This window comes from Triturus cristatus, chromosome 8 (genome assembly GCF_964204655.1).
Source record: "Triturus cristatus chromosome 8, aTriCri1.1, whole genome shotgun sequence".
Lineage (NCBI taxonomy): Eukaryota > Metazoa > Chordata > Amphibia > Caudata > Salamandridae > Triturus > Triturus cristatus.
Window position 1 is genome coordinate 836,336,985 of NC_140591.1, and position 25,251 is coordinate 836,362,235.

Consider the following 25,251-nt stretch of genomic DNA (forward strand, 5'->3'; position numbering starts at 1 on the left):
ACTGTGGTATGATGACAGTCTTTACTGAGTTCTGGTAAGCGAATTACTGTTTCTTGTATTTGAATTGCTTTGTGTTTATGCTTTTCTTTGTACTTTCTAACACCTGGTTGATCTCTGCCTCGCAGCGCTTCTGATCAAAGCGTTGCCTTGTACTTTGCTGTTGCTATTTGCTGCTCTTTCGAAGACCTGTTTGTATCCTCCTTTAACGTTATCACTCGTATGATGTACAGCTTTAGGTTGCTTAGTAGCGCAGTACCGCTCTTTACAGCCTTAGCAGGAGGTTCTTGGCTAACGATGTGTAGCCTTCTCAATTAATCTTTCTTTATCTTCAAATGCGTCACACTGGCTGGAGTTGTACTTTGCCTCCACCTATGCCAAACGTTGATTCTGCACTTCGACTGAGGCACACGTGGTAGGCACAAGCACTTTGCTGGACCACGGCAAACTCTCTGGGAAAGCCCTGTCGATCTTTGGTTACTTATCCCCTATCTCGTCACCAGTTGTAGCATCCTCCCCAGCCCAGGTACCTGCCATTGACTACACCACACACATAGCTTAGTATTACACGTCTTTATTTGTCTGTGTGCGACTGTGAACTCAACATCCTAAACCTACATTCACTTCACTACAACACTTATGTCACAGTTCTACGGAGTTCATGAGGAGCCAAAAGGGTTCCATCATTGATAACTCACACAACACTACAAGTACCATCAGATGTATTCAAGTTTCCAAGAGATCTGGAAATCCTTGTTTTCTCTCACTGTGCCCTCACCAGACCAACATGCTTTACATGCATGTTGTCTCTACAATCCACCTTCACTATAAATTAAGTGAAAGTGACAACTGAGGTAACTGTTGAAGGGGCAGAGATAGCAAAGAGGCAGATTAGATAATAGGTTCTGCAGTGGTGGTCTTTTTCGATATGTGCACAACAAAAATGGGCTAGGAGGTCCTTGAGAGGAATACATTGCCCCTGCTCCATCGAGCGACCTTTCCTCCAGAGATGAAAAAATCATACAAAGGTACGTCTCACTTATACTTGGTGACATTCCTCACCATTGGGATCCCCTTCAGTAGCACCCTTGTGTTGTTTGGCGGGCTGTCTTTGAGCTCTTTAAAGGGAGAATTTTTGTTTTGTACTAGAATGTTTTTAGAAAAATAAAATTATATTCCAAAATGCTGCGGAATTTTATTTTTTCATTTTTCTTGGCTATATAAGATTAAAACAGAACTGTATAGCGGGAGTATTGACAATCACTATAGTGTCTCCCTCACCATCCCTGATGGTCAACATGTTTCAGCCTAAACCTAGTACTTTACATATGTGTAGGCTTCCATCTGGACCCTTGTCTTTGGAGCGGTGAAACAAAATAAAACATCTCCCAGTAAAAAGCTCAAGGTGAGCTCTTTACTGCTCTGCACCGATCCTAGAGGGTCCTGGTGAAGGGGCCCCAATAATGAAGCATCTCACCAAGAGTGAGAGGTAACTTCATATCTTTTTTTCATTTCTAGAGAAAAGTTTGTTTCATAGAGTGCGAGTAATTTACTCTTCTCATCAATGCCAATAGTCTGTTTTTTGTTGTGCCCATATGTACATTATGGAAGCAGTACTTGGAAGACTCCTTAACATTCCTCTCAATCCCTGTTGCTTATGAGGATGTGACTTATTTTTGGGCCTGGTTCCTGAAACCAGAAATAGGTTATCCACTTCCACTGAGGCATCCCCCAATTAATTTTCTCACAATACATGCATGGGATCAGTTCATGGTGAAATAATCAGAAATGCTGACACAGGGGTACTCAGCCTGGATATACCTCAAATCACTTATCACAGTGTAACCTAGCTGGTAGTATTTGTTTGGGTGTCTTTTAGGGAAGAGACTTACCAGTAATCATTATGCTATCTTTCCTAAGTCTCTCTGTGGAATCTTTAGTTTAGCTACCCAGTTCCCTCTCCTTAATGGAGTCAGCCTTCAGCTACCACCTCTGTAAATGGTGTCACCTTCGTCTTTAATATCTACACCTCCCCAGGAAAAGTGCTTCCCCTTAGAAGCTCCCCTTAGGTAGAGAGATGGACAGTCTATCAGTGAAATGTTTCCTTCCAAACTGCTTGAATTTCCCTCCTCTTGTTTGAATCGTCTTCCAAGTGGGATAACTTTTATCTTAAACATGACTGTGGGGTGCCACCAAATGTGCCGAACTCGCTGGACCGCCCTTCCTTAAAAAGCACCTTTGTATTGCTATACAGTTTCCTTGTACCTCTGTCACTTGGGTGAAACAAATTGGCACTGAAAAATAAGTAGCTTCTCTATTTTTTGTTCTTGGCTACAGACAGATCTATTGCTTCAAATAAATTATGTATACTTCGGGTGAGCTTTAAGTCAGCCCCTTGCTCATGATTGGTTGGCATCATTGTCTAACTCAGTTGTCTGCACTTGATTCAATGCTTTTCCTTCCTATCCTTGTGTTTATCCTCCCAGCAGCATTTTGGTCTCACATTGCTCTGATTGGATGAATTGTGTCCTTTCACACCATACTTGAGGAATTGTGTATTATTTTCTCTTTGGCACTCCAGGAGAGTATATATGTTTCCTTGCTCTATCTCGTTATCCTCCCTGTGCAATGCCCACACACTTACTAGCATGCTTCCTTATCACAGCTCTCCTTCTCGTTCAACAGTGCGTCCACACTTCACCATCTCACTCCCAAATCTGCCGGCTGCGGTTCCAAATTTACTTTACTTTAAAAACAATTCTTACAAATGTCTTGCAGCAGTCAAGTGCTGCCAGGCCACTTGTATCCTTTTTTGTGCTTCATACACATTTTTTTTTTTTGCAACATTTTAAGTTGCCATTCTATTAAGGCTTAAAAATGGCCACCATCCACACTTGATGCATTCTCATGCATGCGCCACAACACGTGCCCCACGCCACACACAGTATTGTCATCAATGATGTCCTTTCAGGTGTTGCAGTGTTATTAGTAATGATGTCATAGAACATGTCATGTGTGATGTAAAATGTGAGGTTATTAGTAGTGCATGGCGAGGGTGTGAGTGATAGTGATTGATTGATTTGATTTGATTTTGGGTTTTGTAGAGCGCACAGCTACCCTTAGGCATCCCGGCGCTAGTGAACACAGTCCTGTAGGGTGGGAAGTCATGTGGGGGAGTGCTCAGGGGAAGAGTAGGGTCTTCAATCTTTTCCTAAATCTGAGGTGGTTTTGATCCTGCCTCAGGGAGAGTGGGAGGGCATTCCATAGTCTGGGGGCATTGTACGAAAACAGGCGACCACCTGTTCTGGCCTTCCAAATTCTGGGGACTTTTGCCAGGGAGAGGGAGTTGGATCTAAGTTGTCTGCTTGATTGTTGATGGGACACAAGAGGCCTGAGGATGGGAGGGCCTTCATTGTGCAGTATTCTATGGGCAATGCACAGGGTCTTGAAGTTGACCCGTTCCTTGACTGGCAGCCAGTGCAGACTTCTGAGGGCTGGCTTGGCCGAGTTCCTTGCTGCGGTTCCTGTGAGTATTCTTGCCGCCGCATTTTGTGTGCATTGAAGTCTGTGGACTACAGAGACTGGGGCCCCCAGATATAGGACATTCCCATAGTCCAATCTGGAGTTCACCAGCCCCTGCATCAAGAGCTTCCTGGATTGAGGGGGGAGTAGATGGAGGATCTTTCGTGCCATCTTCATAAGGCCGAAGCACGTTCCCGCAGTTTTCCTCGCTTGTGTTTTAAAACTGAGATCCTGGTCCAGCCATATCCCTAGGCTTTTTACTTCGGATTTTGGGGATGGTGGAGATCCCATGCATGGTGGCCAGGGAAGAGGTGTGGGGATTTTATTTGGGTTTCCTAGGAGGCAGCAAGAGGCTGTTTAGGCATAACGCGGGTTGAGAGCAGCAAGGGCGGTGTGCCATTTTGCTCCTACCCCCCTACCGGGACCCATGAGGCTTCCAACGGACAGGCCTCGTTAGTAAACTCGTTCCTCTCCCCATATTAACCTATCTGGCGGAGGTCACACTATTTAGTGTGCTTTTTTTGATTTTTCACACATTAGCCCACGGTTGGGTGTACCTTAGAGCGTGCACACCACCGGGTCTACGCACATCCCCCCCTGGTCCTGACGAATGCCCGATTAACAATCTCTGAGGCAGAAACATGTTGACCGCCACGGAGTGAACCAGGTCCTTTATTTTTTTGACCCTCACTCCTTTTTATTCCTTGCCTTTTAAGCAAAATTAATAAAGTTTCCTTTTTGACTTAATTGGTTATTTTAAATTCACTTTCCCCACACAACCAACCCAGCTCCGCAGTAACCTGGCGTCGCAGCACACTGGGATGACATTCGGTCGTCCCAGTGGAAGCCCGATGATGAAGCATGTCACCGACCAGGTTGGTGAGTGAGGGCTTTTCATACCCACTGGGTATTATTCTGTTGTTGCCAAGCATATTCCAAATGAACATAACGGTTCACAGGGAATCTGAGGCTTGTGGCTCGATTGATTGATGTACCACATTGATTTGAGTGCCCCCTTATTATACACTGGCTTCGTTGTTTATTGATATTTAACCGAGGGGACTAGCCGTGTTGATCCCTTCCTCTCCTGTTGTTTTTGATAGCCCCCAGATATAGGACATTCCCATAGTCCAATCTGGAGTTCACCAGCCCCTGCATCAAGAGCTTCCTGGATTGAGGGGGGAGTAGATGGAGGATCTTTCGTGCCATCTTCATAAGGCCGAAGCACGTTCCCGCAGTTTTCCTCGCTTGTGTTTTAAAACTGAGATCCTGGTCCAGCCATATCCCTAGGCTTTTTACTTCGGATTTTGGGGATGGTGGAGATCCCATGCATGGTGGCCAGGGAAGAGGTGTGGGGATTTTATTTGGGTTTCCTAGGAGGAGTATTTCTGATTTCTCCCCGTTCAGTTTCAACCGGGACTCGCACATCCATTGGTGCACTTTTTCCAGACAGCTAAATAAATTGGTGAGGGCGTTGTCTGATTGGTTGAGGGAAACGACGAGCTGAGTGTCATCGGCGTACATTATTGATTTAATCCCAAAAGGTTTGACAACATCCTCGAGGGGAGCCATGTACACGTTAAAAAGTGTGGGGCTCAGGGAGGACCCCTGGGGCACCCCACACTTGAGTGCCTGAGCCTTGGAGATGGAGTGCCCATCTGTCACTTGAAAAGACCTGTCTTCAAGGAAGGATGAGATCCAGGCTAAAGCGGAATCCGCCACTCCTATAGTTCAAGACGGTGAACAAGGGTTGCGTGGTCCACCGTGTCGAAGGCGGCACTCAGGTCGAGGAGGATCACTGCCACTGATCCTCCTATGTCTAGTATGCCCCTAGCTTCTTCGACCACGGCTAACAATGCAGTATCCGTCCCTTGTCCTGGTCTGAAACCTGTCTGGGTTTGGCGGAGGAGATGGTTGGTCTCTAGGAACTCAGAAAGGTGTTGATTCGCTACTCTCTCGGCGATTTTGCTCATCGCCGGTAGCAGTGAGATTGGTCTAAAGTTTGATGGGTCTGTGGGGTCAAGATGCGGTTTTTTTATGAGAGCCTTCACAGTGGCTTTTTTCCAGTTTGCTGGGACTGTGCCATGTTCGAAAGAGGCGTTGATCAGGTTGGTGAGAGGAGGGGCTATAGTGGAAGCAACTTGCTTCAATTTACTGATTGGAGCTGGATCTGACAGGGCGCCGCTTTTGACTTTGTGCAGGACGTTGAGAAACGTTTCGGTGGTGATTTGGGGAAAGGAGAGCAACCTCGGGGTGTCTTGGGAGGCCGGGTGGTAAGGGCCTCTTAGTGCAGTTGGCGCCGCCGGGAGGGAGTTGAGGATTTTTTCGATTTTTTTCGAAAAGAATTTGGCCATCTGGTTGCATTTTGTGCCATCCAGGTCTGGCGGTGGAGGGGGTTCCTGTATTTTGGAGAGGAGTTTGACTATCCGATAGGTCTCTTTTGCGGAGTTGGTCGCGGCTGCTATTTGATCCTCAAAGTAGGCGGCCTGTGCCGCTTTTAATGCAGTTTAATGATAGTTACTTTATGGCACACATTGCAGTTACTTGAGGTAGCTACAACTGGTTATTATCAGTGGTTTTGTTAATATAAAATGGTATGTTTTAACTGACATTTTCACCTAACTTAATATCCCTTTAAGATTTGTTTTTTTTCTGTGAATTTTTATGTTTTTTAAAATTATATATGTGTATATATAGCAATCTAAGCAAACTATAATGACCAAAGGTAAAATGTTTTTTAGTATAAAAAAGCACACATTACTATAGTACTCCCTGACACTGAAGGGAACTACTTTGTGTTTGTAGGTGCTCCTTGTGAAAGAGCAGTATGCCTAAAGTCATAGTGAAGTAAACCAAAGGCTGAAGATGGGTGACGAGTTGCCCCTTGATGCATCTTCTAATGGATTGGAGAAAATGGGAATGACACAACCATAGACAAATGTAGTAAAATCAAAAGGCATTGGCTAACACAGACCTAAGAAAAACAACCATTATGCCATTTGCTGCCAGCCTTTTGCCTTTCAGTGAAAAAGAAACAAAGAAACACAGAAAGAAAAAGAAGAAGAAAACAAGGAAGGAAAGAAAGAAAGAAAGAAAGAAGGAACGTAAGACAGAAGAAAACAAAAGGCAAGAAGAAAAGAAGAAGCCAAGAAAGATAGAATGAAAAAAGAAGGCAAGAAAGGAAAGAAGGAAAGAAAAAGAAGGCAAGAAAGAAGGAAAGAAAGGAAGGAAGGCAAGATAAAAGGAAAGCAAGAAAAAAGGAAGGCAAGAAAAAAAGGGAAAGAAAGAAAAAGAGAGGAACAAAGCAAGACAGAGGGAAATGAAGACATAAGGTAAAAGAGAAGGAAGGAAAGAAGGCGCGAGGTAAAGAAAGAAGGAATGAAAGTAAGAAAGTATAAAAGAAGGAAAGAAAGCATGAAAGAAGGAATGAAAGGAAAAAAGAAGGAAAAAGGAACGAAAGCAAGAGAGAAGGAAATAGTGAAAAAGTAGGCAAGGGGAAAGAAAGCAAGAATGGAGGAAAGCAAGAAAGAAGGAATTAAAGAAAGAAGGAAAGAAGTAATAAAAGAATGAAAAAGATTAAACCCGAGAAAGAAGGAATGAAAGATGGAAAAAAGAAAAGTAATGACAGAATGAAAGAAAAAGGAAAGTAAGAAAGAAGGAATTAATGAAAAAAAATTAAGAAATAAAGGAAAGAAGCAGTGATAGAAAAAAGGAAAGCAGTAAAGAAGAAATGAGATATAAAAGAAAAGGGAAAAAAGAAAGAAGGATTGAAAGAAAAAGGGAAAGAATGAAAGAAGGAAAGAACAAATGAGAGAAAGAATGAATAAAAGAATGAAAGAAAAAAGTGCTACAAACTAAATATAATAAAAGCTTTCTTCCTGGGCAAAGTTTATTAAAGAACCATTGGTGAAATGGAGTCCAGAATAAATGAGTTCCGAAGAATTGTCCGTTTATGAATTCAAATGTACAATATTGAAGCCTTTGATAACTTCATGAAGAACAGTTTAAAATGGTGCAATCTGTTCTGCTGTGAATTTCTTTTGGAGTGTCCTTTGTTTAACTGAGAAAGTCAGATAAATGAAGGACTTTCCCAAAAGAAATTTACAACAGCATTGGCAGGAGACAGGAGCTGGTAAATCTTGGAATTGGCCTGTGCTCACATCTGCTACAAAGTATCCTGCTGACACATCCCACTCTAAACACGAAGGCAACATCGAAGTAATAAATTAAAAACCAAAATACTGGCCCAGAAGGGAACTAGCGTGTGATTGGATGTTCTCCTTGTGAAAGTGCAAAATGCACTCACACAAAGTGAAGTTATCAAGTGGCTAAAGTGGGTTGACCCCCTTGCTGTATGCTGTAGTGGGCGGAAGCAGAATGCGAATGACAGACCGACAGACCAACAGACCAATGGATGATGAAAGCTGCCGAAATAAGTATGTTGTATTTTTATTTTTTTGAAAATCAAAAGATTCTGGCTACGCCAGACCTGACAACACTCGACCTTGGGAAACTGACTCACATATCACTGCACAGTGGTGGTCGGGCGACCGCCACTGTGCAATATGTATATTTAGTTATAGATTTATACACAGTGCATTCAAAGTCGGATTTAAACATTTTAGCCCGAGAACCCTGCACTGCAATGAAAGGCAGCTGGAAAAAATGCATTTCTGTGGAAAGGTGCAGTGTCTTCTTTGTTTTTCTGTGTCCCTCCTCCTACATTCAGCTGCTGAGGTCTGTGGACTAAGGGGGGGGAGGGGGGGGGGCAGGACAAATGGTGCTGAGGCATTGCCACCATGTCGTACCCCTCCAGAAACGCCAGTGTTTAGCTAGAAATATTGAGGACTCACAATGTATCTTTCCCACGTTCAGGGTTTGTTAGGGTCGTTTTTTAACAGCTTCAAATTGGTGCTTTGTATCTGGATTACGGCCACCCCACCTGTAGTAGTTGTTGGGCCCTTCATTCTTCTACTCACAATAACTTCCTGCGCCTTCTTTCCTGTCAGGAAAACGGACTGAGGTACATATTTAGCGTTCGATGAATTTCTTTTTTTTTTTTCTACTCGGTGATAAGTTTTTTACAGTATTCTAGGCTCTCTTTTACCGAGCAGCCTGGATTCTGGGTGGGATTACTGTGTTAAACACCGGCGTTGTTTTCTTGGCAAACAGCTGGGCCTGGGGAACACGACAGGAAATCTGTGTTTTCTCAGCTATTCTGGCAGCCAGCTTGTTCGTCCTTCTCCGGCAGTCCAAGGGGTCGCACAGACACAGCACGCGATGGCGAGCCGCGTTTGCTTTTTAGCGCTTCTGACCTTCTCGGCTGTCCTCCTGCAAGCCGAAGAAAACGGTAGGAGTTATCTGCTTCTTTTTTTTTTATAATTTATCCTGTAATAAGAGCTTATTTCAACTCATTTCAAGGGCAAGTTGCAGGTTTGCTTTCGCGAATTATTGCAGTCTAACTATCCCACATACAGGGAAACAATACGGTCTGAAGATATGCGCTTGTACATTGCATTAGACTCAATAGTCGTTGTTGTCTCGGTCTGCCAATCCCCAATTTTCAGGCGTGCTCTGCTTGGGAGTCATTTAGGGGTCACAGGGGCGCCCCTGGTTTACCTCTTGCGACCCCTGGCATTGTCTGTTCGACCCCTGGCCTCAGAGGTGGCAACGTCAGTGCCAGGGACACAGTTGCAGCTTGTCCTTATGTGGTGCCCAGAGGCGCAACTAGAGCCAAATTTCGGGGGGGGGGCTGAGCAAAAATTTCGGGGGGGGGGGGGGCTGAGCAAAAATTTCGGGGGGGGCTGAACTTTAAGCAATAGGCAGAGTGGAGCTGCAGGGGCACTTAGAAGGGGTGAGCAATAGGCAGAGTGGAGCTGCAGGGGCGCTTAGAAGGGGTGAAACAACAGCGAGGCCTCATTAACATGCAAATGGTCTTTTAAAGACCTGTGAAGTGCTCGGGTGCGGCTGCTTTTTTGCCCGGGAAGCTGTCTCATCCCGGGCTGCCACATACGAGGGGGGGGGGGGGGGGCTGAAGCCCTGCGAGTCCAATGGGTGTTGCGCGCCTGGTGGTGCCTCGGTTGGGGCTTCACTCCGTTTTCTTTCGAATCTTTTATTACAGGAATAGTGAATCACATTACATTATTGCTCACCTGATTACAAAGCTCTTAGGTGACTGGTGTCATGTCCTTGGCAGTGCCCAGATATTTAATTGTTTTTCATAATCTTTTGTACATAGTCTCCACAGTGCAAGGCATTAACAGGAATAAGGTTAGGAAAATTGTTAAAAAAAAAAAGTATACTTTGTATGCTTTTTTTGCTTGAACACGTTTTCCTTTGTGAAGCCACCCTGGAGATTTATAGGATAGGTGTCTGCACATTCTGTCACTTTCAGCTGTTATTGCACTTAGGACTTGTTGTAACCAGTAGTTGTTTGTGAAAACTCACAAACCTATGACCTGTGTGGGCGATCACCTCATTTGGACTCTATTTCCTCACACTCTCTTGACACAACCCCTGTGGAGTCTCAAACCCTTCGGTCAGTTAGTTGTGCAAACACATCTGCACACTTTGCCGAACCTTTGCGCTTGAAGGTGTCATCTTGGCATGGTAAATTTAGACAATCTTGTCTTTGTGAGTTTGTGACCTTTTACAGGTGTAAATGACCCTGCTGGAAAAGGTTCGTGAATCTGCCTCTATATTTGACCGGAGTTTCTTGATGGATGACTCTTTCAAATTCAACTTTATTCCTTTAATTTAGACATCTGAATGAGTAGTTCGGCATCTATGGCAACATTTGGGAACAGATAAGAGGGAAAATCTAGAAGAAAAATTGGGAAAATAATGTCCCCATTGACTTACATTGAAGGGAAGGATTTTCTATGTGGAAGAAAGCTAAAATAAAAGGTTTTTTTTTACCTACATCTGGAATCTAAACAATTATGGTAATATCCATTATTAATTTTCCTGTTCATCATGTTTCCCGTGTAAAAATTCTGGGAGGAGCCTGCCTGCACAAAAATATTTTATATACCCACCTAAATTAATCTGTCTCTTCATCGAGACCAGGTAGGATAATTTAGGCTTCCTGCTAAACAGAGATGTAAAATAAAGTTGTGCGCCCCCAAAATAATATTCTAAAACTTACGCAACATGTTCTATAAATGACTGGGCAGTAGGTTAAATATTCACGGGTCTCAGAAGGAAAAACAGCTGAGTCAGCCAGCAGCGAGATGCGTGACTTTGTGACCCCCTTCCCCCCTGAGTTTCTCAGATTCTGTTCGCGCTGCAGTTGCCGCCATCTGACAGTTTTCAATAAAGTTAAAGACCGTGGCTGAGGGCTCATTGTGCAAGTGCACAATCAGTGCTACAATGGTCAATGTTACCACCACTTTCCCCTACAGGCTGGCCCAACATGTTGATTCTGTGATCTAACTGGCACATGCATCAACATAGGGTTTTGCGATTCCTTAATAGCGATTATTAAGGAATCGCAATTAAGGAATTGAAAAACCCTATGCATGTAGGAATCGCTAAAGAAATAGCGATTCCCACAAATTCCTTAATTGCGACCCGCAAATTGCGAGTCGCAATTAATGAATGGCTTCCCATTCATTCCTATGGGCCTCCAGGCCCATAGGAATGAATTGAAGATTGCGGGAGCAATTTGCGAGTACCAGTAGGTACTCGCAAATTGCTCCCGCAATACCTAGGGTGCAAGGGTGTCAAAATGACACCCTATTGCACCCATGTATTTGAACTCTGCACAAATGTTGCATACACACATGCTCTAAGGGCATGTGTGTGCGCAACATTAAACTTAGAAAAATGCAAACAAGTGCATTTTTCTAAGTTTTAGCAAATTACCATGGAGTCCAGCTTCATGGTAATTTGCTCCCGCTAATAGCGAAATCGCTATTTTTTAAACTTTAATGCATTACATTTAAGGAATCTCAATTTGGGATTCCTTAAATGCAATCGCTATTTAAGGAATCGCTATTTTGAGATTCCTTAAATAGCGATTTTTGCATTTGGGATGATGCATCCCAAATGCAAAAATACCGGTCGCAAAGGGGCAGATTCTGAGAATCTGCCCGTTTGCGACCGGTTTTTAGGTTGATGCATGTGCCTGTAAGTACCGTTCAGACGTGTGCCAGAAAACAGCCTTAAACATGCTTAGAGCTCACCTCCGCCTAAAAAGGTGTGATTTGTGAAGAGTGTTGGACAAGGAAGGTCCCACCTCAAAGAGCCAACGCTGCTGCCCCAGACAGTTTGCTGATACTGACTTTCCAAACTAAGACCCTCAGCTCGCTAAAATTCTCAGATGTGGACCACTACTGCTTTACAAAACCCATGTAAATAAAGCTTTCTGCGAATAAAGCATTCTGCTTCGAAAACAGGGCGGATATGTCAAAACTGGAATAAGCACTCGTGTTTTGCATGCATGCTTGCACAACAGTCGGGCCACCTCAGTTTAACACAGTCCAAATCACCAAGTGCACAAGTTAAGATACATACAATTTGACAAATGGTAATTTAGTTATGTACTTTAAGATTGGAGACAGACCAGTGCAAGATCAATATGAAAAAATAAAAGAGAACAGAAATGGAAATGTTTTTCAGATTATTGCATGGAAGTTACCTATGTATTTGTTTTGAAAAGCGCTATTCTTTCGAACTTGTAGAGTGGTTTGAGTTTGTTATGTAAATGCCCTGCTGCGCTTAGAGACCAATAACATGGTCGGAAGAAAATCAGGCTTTACCTACGCCTCGCATTGGATGGAATCCTCATTTCACAAAAATCTGTGGCTGAGTTTCGCTGCCTAAGAGATATAGGTCTTTATGGCACAGTACAAATCTGTTTCTCTATCTATGTACCTATCAATCTGTCTGGCGATGTATCTGGAACACATAAAGGGTAACTGGCCACGAAGCTGAAGGCTGAGTGATTTGTAAATGTCACCAGAACTCTGGTATGACAACACTGGACCATTGTATACTATACAATTTTGGATTTAACACATTTCCCATTTGATTTCGCACCTAATTTACAAAACTTGTAGTACACCAAAATGTATTTTCTAGCTCAAATCAATGAATATACTGTCAGCTAGTGTGCTGCGTAATTTGCATCGGTTGCTACATAATTTAGATAATCTTGCTGCATAATTTGGTCCTCCATGAGGCATAAACCGAAGAACCCTAATGCTGCAAGGTGAAAGTATTATGTGGTTTGGCAGGGGCGCCTTACCATGTAATACTAGCACAATACACAAAGATGGACCCTGGGTACTCTCTAGTACACGTCTCTCGATCCTGCTCGAATGGAAACTAGCAGACAGGCTACTAAGAGGAATATGTGTTAATAAGCATTTCACATCATCCATATTGACGATAAATAATTGACACGACTTGACAGAAATTCGAAACCAATTAATAAAAATAGCTCAGATTTTAAAATATTTTTAGACACAAAAGCAAAATCAATACATTCAGTATAACCGGAGTTATCAATTTTAAAGTAATAAATGAATTAATACTTTGCAATGTGAAGAAATTAGCGTTGTGGTCAATCGGAAAAACACATATATGTAATCGGTGACTAAGAGGGCGAGTTTTACTGAACCCGCTCAGAGTTCAGGTCTTGGGAGTCCTTAGACCAGTTCACAACAGCTAGCACAATATTACCTGGCCTAAGGGTGCAGGCGTGCACTTTAGTTGTCAAACGGAGCTGTCAATCAGGCTTGCGGTCTTTAGATGGCTACCTTAACAAAAAAGTACTTGCAGGCAGAGTTATGAAAAACCCTTTGGAAAAAAGCAGGGAGCTGGCCCTGGAGCAGGAGCCTTCAGGCAGAACCAATCTATCTGGCTCAGGGGACTTGGGTGCATTGGTGCTCTTGGCTATCTGTGGTGCTGAACCGGATCCACGGGCAGAGGAGCTGGCATGTATGCCCAACGAGGGTGAATGCAAATGCAAGATCATTACGATGGAACCAGAGAAGTGTTTGGTCGAATGAGCAGATGAATCTCTTTAGAAGCGTTGAGTAAAGCAGGTTGCAGTTGGACTGACCACTAATAAGCCTTGGTACCTGCAAGCACCCGAGTTGAGAAAATCCTTAACCAGAGGACCAGGGGAACGTTGTAGAACACTGAGCCTCACTGAGGGTCGGGACTACAGTTCCCAGAAGCCACCTGTAAAAGGACTTGGAGCAGCCACACCAGGTGTCTCAGGGTGCAAGACTTGAAGGTTGTGAACTTTGCGGTTTGTGCCTGCCGACTGCAGGGGACTAGTTCCTCTAGTCCAAGGGAGTTCTAGTGAAGTATGGAGTTTGCAGAGGGGTTCGCATTCCTTTTGGAACTGGTCTCTTGCCTTGGTCAAGTTGCAATCCAGCAGGTGCAGGGTGGCTGCCTATCTTCATGTAGTCCAGCCTTGCTTTGGAAAGGGGTCTCTTCTTCATATCACGTTGAATCTGAACATCTGGTGCCTGGGGTGCCCCTTAAATCCTGGAGTTAGGGGGTGTTAGTGGGTGTGAGGACTTGTGGCCAATGGGCATCTAGTCCTGTGTCTATTCCGCCCCAGTAGTAACAACATCCTGTGGGTCTACGCAACTAAAACTAGTCAGAACCTGATTTAAGGCTAAATTCAAGATTGCCAGTGCCATCCTTGACTGTACACCTCAGTTGCAACACCCTAGAAATGTGTTTAGCCTTGTGGGGGTGCATGCCTTCCTGCATAGCTAATTTCCAGTCTGCCCGCAAAAAACAGTGCTTGGGGCAGGTGGAGGCTTTGTCCTCAAGTGGGGGACAAATGCGTTTGTCCAGTGGCACCAGTGAAGCCTATGAGGCTCACCGCTTTATAGGTTTAAACCACTAGCCCACCCTGGGTGGGCAGCGGTGTCACCTCCTGCTCACACAGGTCTTTGTCTCTGGCCTCTGGGAGTGGCACACACTCCCCAGCATGAGATCAGACTTCTGTCTTGGGGGAAAACACTCTAAAAAGCACACCAAGTCATAAGAACATTGGTTAAACTAAGTGGGCACTGTCTAAGGTGGCACTTGGGTACATGCTGGTTAAACCTCGACATCACCAGTGTGTTGGGGGTTCAAAAGCAAAAGGCCATCATGGAGCTGGGCAGGGCCTTAAGTGAGCCGGGTCCTGATCGTCCTCAGCACCAGCAGTTCTTAAAAGCAGGTGCTGGGATGGGTCTCTGTCGGGCTCTACATTTTTGCCCTCGCCTTCATGGTGATAAAAAAATCTTCACTCTGTAGCAGTAACACTGCAAAAAAGCCTTTGATGTAACTTTGACGAGACTCGTTTTAGTTCTTTTCACAGTCTCATAATTTCAGAACTAAAGGATTTTTACTATTATATACAACAAAGCCAAAGTTGTTGCTTTTTATTTTATGTAACCAACAAACATAGACATGGCCAATTTGTTTTTCCGCCTCAGCACTTTACACTTTCTAGTGGCATTTCCTAGACAATCTGGGTGGATGGATAACCTCACCCCCTGCCCTTGTGATTATATGGCAACCCAGAGCACCTTGAATTTTATTCTTTTTTGTGCACTTTACAAGGAACAGAGAAGATTTTTGGCACCTCAACTAATGAATTTTCGTCCATGTACATATTTTGAGGGGTTGAGATATCTGCAATCGCTGACTTGTTCTGTTATTTGCAGTGCGGTGTCAAATTTTATCAAAACTGAATTGGGTATTAGGAAACGTTATGAATTACAGTAACTGGTTGGGGAGAAGAAATGTTTAGAATAGTTTCATTTTAATAAATTTGGAAATTTTACGGCCGATGAGGCACAACGTTTCAATTGTGATTTTATCTTAAAAGGGATTTTTTAAACTTTTTAAATAATGTGTTGTCTGTTTGTCAAACTTTTGTGGTCTTGTGCCGAATAAAGTTATTTTGAATTGAATTGAATGACATTGCCAATAGTCCTGGCTTGTTGCATTTACAATGTTACTAGTTGTATCATATATCTGGATGCGATGACAGAAACAGCAAAATACCAGTCGGTGGCACGCTATGCTAAGCACAGAATTTTAGCTTATGTGTTTTTAAGCCACACCCTTAATTATGTCAGCCATACCCTTTTAAGAGACTTCCCCAGTTTTTCCATCCCACTGAAAGCCCTGGAGCTGGACATATAGGTAATGTCCTAATGCAAGCCCATGGTATCTTATGGACTGATGGTCACTTACTGTCGACTCACATTCAGAATGCTTCCATAGGGCCATATATGCTTGCACCTATATGCCCACACATTTAGTATAATGCACCCTGCCTCCTGGGCTATAGGAGGCTCACCTTAGGATTGTCTGACATATAGTAAGTGCAGTGAGGGGACCTTTTTACAATTGGTATGTGCAGGGTTAAACTCGAGCAGGCAGGCTGCTCATGCAGGGCTCACATGGCAGACACACAGATTTTGGTTTTACTCGGATGACTCAGGGTGTCACAATCTGTGCTGCAGCCCTGGTGCCCCTTTTACATCCCTGCCCTGGATGCCACTGGTACCATGTACTAGGGCCTTATAGGAGTGTAAAAGTACTTGCCAATTGGGTGTACCAATTCACATTTATCTTTTAAGGGAAAGAGCACTGGTGCTGTGCCTGGTTGGCAGAACCCAGCACACTTTTAGATCAATTACCACAGCATCTAACAATAGAAAAGTGTGAGGACTGGGAAAAATCCAAAAGAGCACTTTATAACACCTGACAAATATTAAAGCCCCCCTGAATGGTTGGGGACTGCCGTTATGATGAGGAAATCCATATTTTACAGACAACCATGAAATATTTTCCTGGTTACCTGTGATGTATAGGTTTTTACATCATTGACCTTTCATTAAAATCAGTTAACTGGGTCAAAAGGTATGAGCAAAAATTGCATTTTTCAATGGAAACAATCTCCAAACAATACTACTACACATACACACACACACACATATGTGCGTCTGTGTTTGTGTGTGTAAATTCACAGAAAAATCAAAGTTTAAAGTGATATCATAGGTGGTAAATTATGGTACAAACTAACATTTAAAAAGTAAAAAATCCATGAAATTCACCAGTTCTCGTTTAACCTTTAAACTTAAAATTGCTAATCATGTGAAGTCTTAACGATCCCAATAAGGTGAGTAGAAAATTGTCCATAAGTTGAAATACTTCAGGACCAGAAACCCTATAGTATGGTGCCATGGTGACTATATGATGATGTCATCAGTGATATAATTAATTATGTCAATTGAGGTGTATTCAGAAATGTCATCAATGATGCCATTTAATATGTCCTGTGTAAAGTACTATTTGCAGTCATAAAGAATGCATGGCGGGGCACAAGTTATTGTCTTTTTGGCCATTTATTTAAGGCAACCCACTTTTGTGGGTATACATAGTGATATCAGTGCATTACACATTTGCATTTTAACCAACAAAAGGAAATATACGCAAGCAACAAACGGTACATGTGCTCAGGTTCCATGACAATCCCACTCATAGTTGTCAAAAGGATCCAGCCCTCTGGCCCATCCCTCCAGACTCGACCCCACCAATCCTCTAGGCAAGTGTCCCATAAGAAAAAGGAAAAAATATACTGTTAGTCATTAACCGTGGAATCATTCAGGCCCTCTACTCAGGCCCTCTACTGTAAAGAAGAAGGATCCCACTTCTTGGTTGTCTACTCCCTTGCTGTGGTCCTCTAGGCCTTTAAAGTGGATCCACGTTCCTCCCATCCCCTTCTGACTGTTGCCCCTGTGAGACAGTGTGTGCAGAGCCCTGTGACTATGACCTCTGTTCGCCACACCCGTCCATACCTGTCTGCATAACCTCCACCAGCATGGCCCAGGCTTCCGGATCGTCCTGCAGTTTTTCATCCCAGCAATTGAGCATCAGGTATGTCTCCTCTGCTAATGCCCAGTAATGACTTTCGCCCATAGCGTAAGTGAGGGGGTGCTCACCCACCTATAGACACTCATCTTTTGGCTAACACAAGGTCCAACTTCTGGAACCTCCATTGCATCTTACCCCCTTTGGGTTGTTTCACAAGCCAGAGCAGACAAACCCAGGGTGACATCTCAACCATCAGTGAGGTAACCATGTGTAGTCGCAGGACCACAGTCGCCCAGTATGAGTTAATCCCATGCCACATGCAAAAAGGATGCGGCCTCTCCTCCACTCCTAGGACAGTCTGTGCCCCTGTCTCTGTACCTCTAATTAAGTTAGACTGGAGTTAGGTATGTACGATTAACATAGTTAAAGTGCGCCAGCTTGAAACTGGCATTGCAGTAGACCCACTTATCCAGCTTGCATGTTTTATTACACTCCCTGTCTGTTAGCGGGGATGCCATGTCCTGCCCCCATGCCCTGCATGCTGATGGCTCAGTACTGACTGTCCACCTTGAGTACTGTGTACATGAGTGTCAGCAAGTGGCTCTCTGGCTCAGCCGACAGCAATAATTGAAGCATTTCTGTTTGTTGGGGAGTGGTGGGTAAGTGTGTTCCCATATCCTTCACCCTGCTCGCTATCAGTGTACTGTAAGAATTGCCCCAAGAGTGCCCAGAGATTGAGCTCCCTGTCGAAAGGGAGAACTCTTGAAGACCCTGGTGATTGTACACTCCCATACCTCCGCCACTTGCTGCACTAGGTAGAGCACATCCTATTGATGTCCACAGCCTCTCACGAGTAGAGCCAATAGCGAGTGCGTGCAGTATGTACCACGCAGGACTTGCTACTCCAAATGTTTGTCCTCTGCCACCCAATGTGATGCATGCTACAGTTTAGGGGCATAGTAGTAGGGATTCCAGGCCTGGGAGGCCCATGCCTCCTTGCAGGAGATCCCGCTTGAGCAGAGACAGTGCCACACGGCTCTTCTTCCCCACCCAGATGAGGAAGACCATAAGCTGATCAAGGGTTTTAATAAGGAGACATGGTATAGAGCGCTTTCTGGATGCTATTAAAACACTGGGGGGGCACTATTTTTGCTACCGCAATTCTCCCTGCCATTTAGAGAAGTAATGTGTTTCAGAACTGTACCGATTTTGTAAGGCCACTCACCAGCGGGTCAATACCGTATTTACTTTGACTGTCCAAAGAGTGTCCGACCATGAGGCGAAGGTACTAGAACACCTTGGTCTCCACCTCAGCTCCAATGGTGCTAGAGCCCCTTCTGGGGCCCCTCTAAGTGTCCCCCAGTGGGAAAAGCAGGGACCTATTTCTATTTATGCGCAGTCCTGCCACTACTCCAAAATCCTCCAGTTGGGCCAGCAGCAGCGGCACTGCCTCCATGGATGTTCTTAAATAGAACAGAACATCATCGGCATACAGAGAAAGGAGATGCATCATGTCCCCACCCTTAAACAAAACTCCTCCATATTTCAGTGAAGCCGCGCTGCCAGGGCTCCAGTGCCAATCTGAAAAGGAGAGAGGTGAGGGGGCAGCCCTGCTGTGTGACTCTCAATAACATTCCACTCATTGGACACCATGCCACCGATCTGCACCCTGTCAGCTGTATAGGGAGCCTCACTCACTAGCCGAAGTTGGGCCCAAAACTCATCTTCCGAAGCACTTGCAGCAGATATGTCCACTCAGAGGTTTCAAATGCGTTAGTGATGTCCAGCTACACCAGGACTAGGTCTTCCCCACTATGGTGTAAAGAGTACATCACATTTGCAAGTCTCTTCAAATTGAGGGCTGTACTACATCCTGGCATGAAGGTCTTTGCTCGTCATAAACCAAGGAAACCACCACACCTTGCAACCGCTCCACCACCACCTTACAGAACACCTTGGTGTTCACATTAAGTATGTTAAGGGGTCAATAGGCTAACAGACACATCTCATCTCCCTCTGGCTTTGGAAGCTTTACACATTACACCCTCCCTGAGGGTGTGGGGAAGAATCCCCTATTCCTCACCTCTCGAAAGACTTTAAGCAGTGGTTCCGCCCACTGTGCCACATATGCCTGGTAGAACTCCACTGTGTAGCCTTCGCCACCCGGTGCCTTACCCCTATTCATCTTACTCAGTGCCTCCTACAGTTCCTCCAGAGTGATGTTCACTTCGAACTCCTCACTCAGTAAAGGAGGCAGCTCTGGAAGATAAGCATTACCTAAGTATCTATTAACTGCATCTGGGACTGCCGCAACACCTCCCCTATACAGCCTGCGCAAGTGGTTCCCAAGTGTGTCATTGATAACTCATTGGGATGTGGCCAGCAATCCATCCCACCTTCATAGAGCCACAATAGGCAGCCTGTTCACCTTACGTTTGAGCAGCCAGGCTAGCAGCTTCCCAGGCTTGTCCCCTCCTGATGTGGTCACTGTCTGTTTTCTCATCTCGTAAGCCTACCAAGCCTATTCCATGTCTCACCCAAGCTTCTATGCAGCAAATCCTCACTGGCCCAGGATGTTGTTTCCCCTCACTGAGTCTCAATGAGTTTACCCTCCATGTCTGTGAGCTCTCCCTGCAGTTGTTTTCATATACCACTCTCCTTACTGAGACATTCCCCCCAAATAAGTGCCTTTCATTAAGTACTTCTTCCTTCCGTGGTGCTCCAATTACCCGCCAGGTACTCTGCAATCACCTCCATGATCACCTGTCTAAATGGAGCATCTAGTAGGGCATCCGCCTGCAAGCACAAACATGACTGCCCCCCCAGAAACCGCGCCCCCCCACTCCAAGAATAGGGGAGGAGTGATCTGACAGGTACCTGCCCTAGTAAGTGTCCGACTGCATTTCCACTTATATGACCACTTGCCTAGGGCACGGTCCAATCTGCTATAGGTGCCATAAATGGCCGAGTAGCACAAATGCTCTTTCTTGATTGGAAGGAGGTCTCTCCATGTATCCCTACATCCTAGGTTGTACATGACTGTAGTTAGTGTCTCCGTCATATCGGTCTTGGTAAGGGCACAGGGGGATACCTACCAATGTCTGCGTCAAGGACACAATTGAAGTCTCCAACCCACAATAGGCGATCTGCTATGTTGTCCGTCACTGGTGTTTTCAGACGGAGAAAAAAACTCCCCCTCATCTATGTTAGGGACATACACATTCAATATAGTCAGGTCCACTCCATCTAGTGCCCCCTGCACCAGGACATACCGCCCATTCTGATCCGCCTTCGAGTGAATCAACCGAAAGGGCACTCCAGGTGCCACCTAGAGGGGCACCCCCGAGTGAATGAGGAGTAAGTGGAGGATATAATTTGACCCCTTTATTTTTTGCTTAACGTATCCTCCATGAGGAGACCCTTTTGACAGGCTTTGCTTACTCCAGTTTGCAGCATGTATGAGAGTGGCCTGTACCTCTTCCTGTACCTTCTTAGGCCCCTAACGATCCATGTGACTATTTTGTAATTTCACATCGTACAATCCAACAGCACCTGTCAGTCCCTGTCTCCCCGAGTCTGACCCCACTACAACCCATGGGGCCCTTTCTGTCTCTGTAGTTTAGCATTGCACGCAACATCTGAGTTTGCCAACCAATAGCATGTACCATAGCAAATCCCCAAACTCCCCAAAAGTTAAACACCCCGTCCCCTCATCCTTCCCCAGGCAAACACTAAACAACAATAAACCAACAACTAGCGATCGCCCACCATTCTGTGCTAAGGTAAGCACATATACCCTATTCCAACCCCACTGTCATCTAACTGGCTGACACTTCCTGAGAAACTAGAGTCCAACCTTCACACAGCCAACTATACTACTCCTCCCTAATGCGCAGGAGACAGTTGCTCCGGAGCTACCTCCACCCAATACTGGGCAGAGTTTCACTCCAGGTCTCACCCCAGCTGTCGGACAGCTTATATAGTTAGCTCAGAAAACTATAACTTGTGAATTTTAGAGTTGTTACTTAGTACAACTATACAAATTAACTCTTATCATTACTAGAGTGCAAATTTATTACAACAGTACAGGAAAATTGCAATGAGAAAATCACTTTTTGTTGCCTCACAGATTGAATGTAATGATTACAACTCTCCTAAGAGTCATGAGGATTCTTAATGTGAATTAAGAGTTTACCTTGCTGCACAACTCCTTGAATTCTGGTTTTGATTATATGCCATTTGTTGAAATAAATACACAAGAAACTTTGCCATGGCATAAGTCCTATAAGTAGATGTGCAGATTATAATATGCTATTTATTATCATTATTGATGCAGCGATGGGGTAACATGATTTACTAAAGCATGTGACTCTCTCAAGTAATTGCCCCTCCCCAAACTCTGCATTGGTACTAAATAGTATATTACACTCTGAGTTTCTGCCATTGGACCTGAATAAAACTTGCCATGTGGAACCCAAGTCGGATGAAGTTTCATTTTTGAAAGAGAATTTCTGGGATCCTGTATTCTTCCTATTCATTGCAGTATTTTACTCTTTTATTACAGCTACGATTGGATGTCAGACCGCTCATTGTAATAAGAGAAAAAGCGCCCAGCCGCTTGTAATAAATGATTATGGGTGATTTGTTATGTCACAGTGCTCATAGGGCACACCTACCTTCATTCAGCATGAAGGAAGGTGGTGTGTGTGGGATCCCAGTCACTGTTTGCGTTTAGGAGCAGTTCGTGAACTAAACTGTCACCTCACAGACACCGTACTTGAGACCGCATTCTAACTTCTGTCCTTATCTTCGTGAAGGAGTGCTGTTTGTTTTAGGCAGCCGGCAAGAATAAGCACGGATGGTCCGTCTAAGAAACAGACATTATTTCTGTCACCGGTATATAGTAGAGGAGCAAACAAACGCCGATGAAAGCCCCTAATGTGAAGAAGTGTGGGCTAAAAGGCCAGGACTAGTCAAAGGTGTAACAGATAGCATGAAACCATTTGCCAGCTATGTTCAATACGTCAAAAACGAGGGCCAAAAGCCAAATATTGTATGGGATATAATACCGCCTTACTTTGCATTGTGAAGAATATTGTAAGTCATCCTAGAGTTACATGAGCAATAACGGCCTTAAGTATAAATATGGTAATAGAGCTCCTCGGTTACTTGTAATATTCCTATAATTTAGAAAAGAGGGCATCTTAACCCATAAATATATATATATGTATATGTGTATATATATATATATATATATTACCTACTGGCAGTCGCCAGTAGGTAGTTATAGTTAGGACCTCTTTTCCATAGGAAATCCGCAACATTCTATTTGGAATAACGTTGGCGCCGATTGATGAATCTTCGGGAAATTTAACAAACTTTTGGCCAGCTCCGGTCCGCTCCTATCCTGAAAATTTCACGGTGATTCCTCAAGCAGGGGCCGAGAAAAAAGGGGGGTCCCAAAACGCGTTTTCCCCATGCATTTTACCATAGGACCTGTTGACGCAGCTACAGCCCGAACTGCTGAACGGAATTACACCAAATTTGGCAAAGAGGTAGTCCTCAGTTCAGACTTGTGTCTTTTGATTAAATGGTGTAAATCCGTTCAGCAGTTCCTGAGAAAATTAGAGTTAAAAAGATAGATATATCTGGGCGGAGCCTAACCACACATCTCATCGTGAGATCTGATTGGCTGTCAGTACTTCATCCAAGAAGTGTTGGCAGCCATCTTGGGACCAATATACATGATAGCACCTCATTAAAAAGCATTGCAGTTAATAGAAGGTTTTAAGACTTTAGTTACATTATAAATCATTTGTTGATGGTACCATACTCATTTTATGAATTGTGGTGTGTTCTAAGGTGATTTTACCATGTGAAAAAGCCTTCTACTGTGATATCATGAATCATGTTTGAGAGAAAACTATTTTCTTATGCTTTTCCCACAGAGGTTTGCAAAGGTGATCTATAAGCTAAACTGAGAGCATATTTTCTGTAAATTCACATTATCTTTCTCAGTCATGTGAGAATGAAGTCTGACATTCTCAGTAAAACATGTACATCCAACAAGGGCAGAGACTGTCAGTTGATTCCTTTGTGTTCTACTGCAGCTTCCCAGAGTGTTCTAAAGAACAACTAGAGCGCTAACAGTCCTACTTATGACAAACGTATTGCACACCTGAAGCCATCTTGATTGGAATAAAGTGGTAACTCTTAAAACATTTAATTTAAAAAGGAACAAAATGAGGGGGTTCATTTTGCCATAGAAAGTATGATTAGTGCTGCAAAAAGAAAAATTAGGGCACATTTTGAGTGACTTCTCAAATCCTCTTCTATTTCATTAAGAAATTCTGACATGCAGACTGAAACATGCACTTTCAATACCAGCAGCAGACTTCCCTGGTGAGCAGTAGCTTTACTACAATGATCTAATACGCAACTAGAGTGCTATCATTCTGAATTTATGGCAAATGTGTGACACATCTGAATGCCTTCTTGATGGAATCAAAGTAAAAAACTAAGTATTTCCTACTGAGGAGACTGTAGTAAATGAGTAAATTAGGAAACTTCATAACAAATAAGTCTCCCAAAATGGCCACCAGAGACAAAAGAGCCCAATTGTATCACAAATATCACCCAGATGTAGCCCAAGTATAGCCCAATGACAGAATGTCCCAGAGTGTTCTAACGAACAACTAGAGCGCTAACAGTCTTACTTATGACAAAAGTATGGCACACCTGAAGCCATCTTGATTGGAATAAAATGGTAACACTTAAAACATTTAATTTAAAAAGGAACACAATGAGGGGGTTCATTTTGCCATAGAAATTATGATTAGTGCTGAAGAAAGAAAAATTAGGGCACATTTTGAGTGACTTCTCAAATCCTCTTCTATTTCATTAAAAAATTCTGATATGCAGACTGAAACATGCACTTTTAATACCAGCAGCAGACTTCCGTGGTGAGCAGTAGCTTTACTACAGTGATCTAATGAGCAACTAGAGTGCTAACATTCAGAATTTATGGCAAATGTGTGACATATCTGAATACCTTCTTGATGGAATCAAAGTAAAAAACTGAAAGCATTTCCTACTGAGGAGACTGCAGTTAATGAGGAAATTAGGAAACTTCCTAACAAATAAATCTCCCAAGATGGCCACCAGAGACAAAAGAGCCCAAATGCAGCACAAATATCACCCAGATGTAGCCCACATGTAGCCCAATGACAGAAGTGTGCAAAACACTTATTTTTTGTGTATTTGCACTTTTATATAGTGCAGACTTGTCAGGTATTGGAGTGCTTTACATGAGCATTGGTTACATCACACAAGATCAAATTAATTTTCGTTGTAGACATGGGGAGATTAAGTGATTTGACCAGAATCACAGAATGTTGAGCTGAAACAGAAACTCCAACCTGGTTCCCCAGTCGCAAAGTCTGCAGCTCTGGAAGTAACACCCCATCCTCTCCCCTAGGTGCAACATTTAATCAAGTGGTCAACTGGATAAAAAAACATAAAGATTACAAATAATTTAAAAGTTCTTTGTCACTATTTGAAAACTCAGAAAATATGTCCTCATTTAAGTTTTTTAGAGCACTAACCATAATTTTGATGCAAATAAGACCCTCTCATATATGTAATTTCTAAAGGAAATGCTCTAGGTATTTCAGTTTTGATTACATCAAGATGACGTCAGGCGTTCCACACTTTTGTAATAAATATAGAATGATAGCAATCTAGATGTTCATTGGGATACTGTTGAGAGGCAGAGGCCAGGGGCACGGACTCTGAAAATTGAAGGCAGGTAGGAGAGTGCAGAGGCAACAATTTGACCACACTGGGCTGGCAGGAAGGGCAGTGGCAGCACAACAGACTATGGAGGGCAGT

At 43.7% G+C, this 25,251-nt stretch overlaps 1 protein-coding gene across 2 annotated transcripts in view; it reads left to right on the forward strand.

Moving 5' to 3' along the window:
* Window positions 1-8,587: 8,587 nt before the first annotated feature.
* LOC146805144 (coagulation factor X-like) overlaps window positions 8,588-25,251 on the forward strand; it is a 218,089-nt gene continuing 201,425 nt past the window's right edge. Inside the window, exon 1 of one of the 2 annotated variants that reach the window (XM_085622316.1) lies at window positions 8,588-8,869. In XM_085622316.1, the coding sequence (XP_085478442.1) occupies window positions 8,800-8,869 (70 nt within the window). In that variant the 5' untranslated portion in view covers window positions 8,588-8,799. The remainder of the gene's footprint in view (window positions 8,870-25,251) is intronic. The other variant, XM_085622317.1, reaches the window with a different exon arrangement.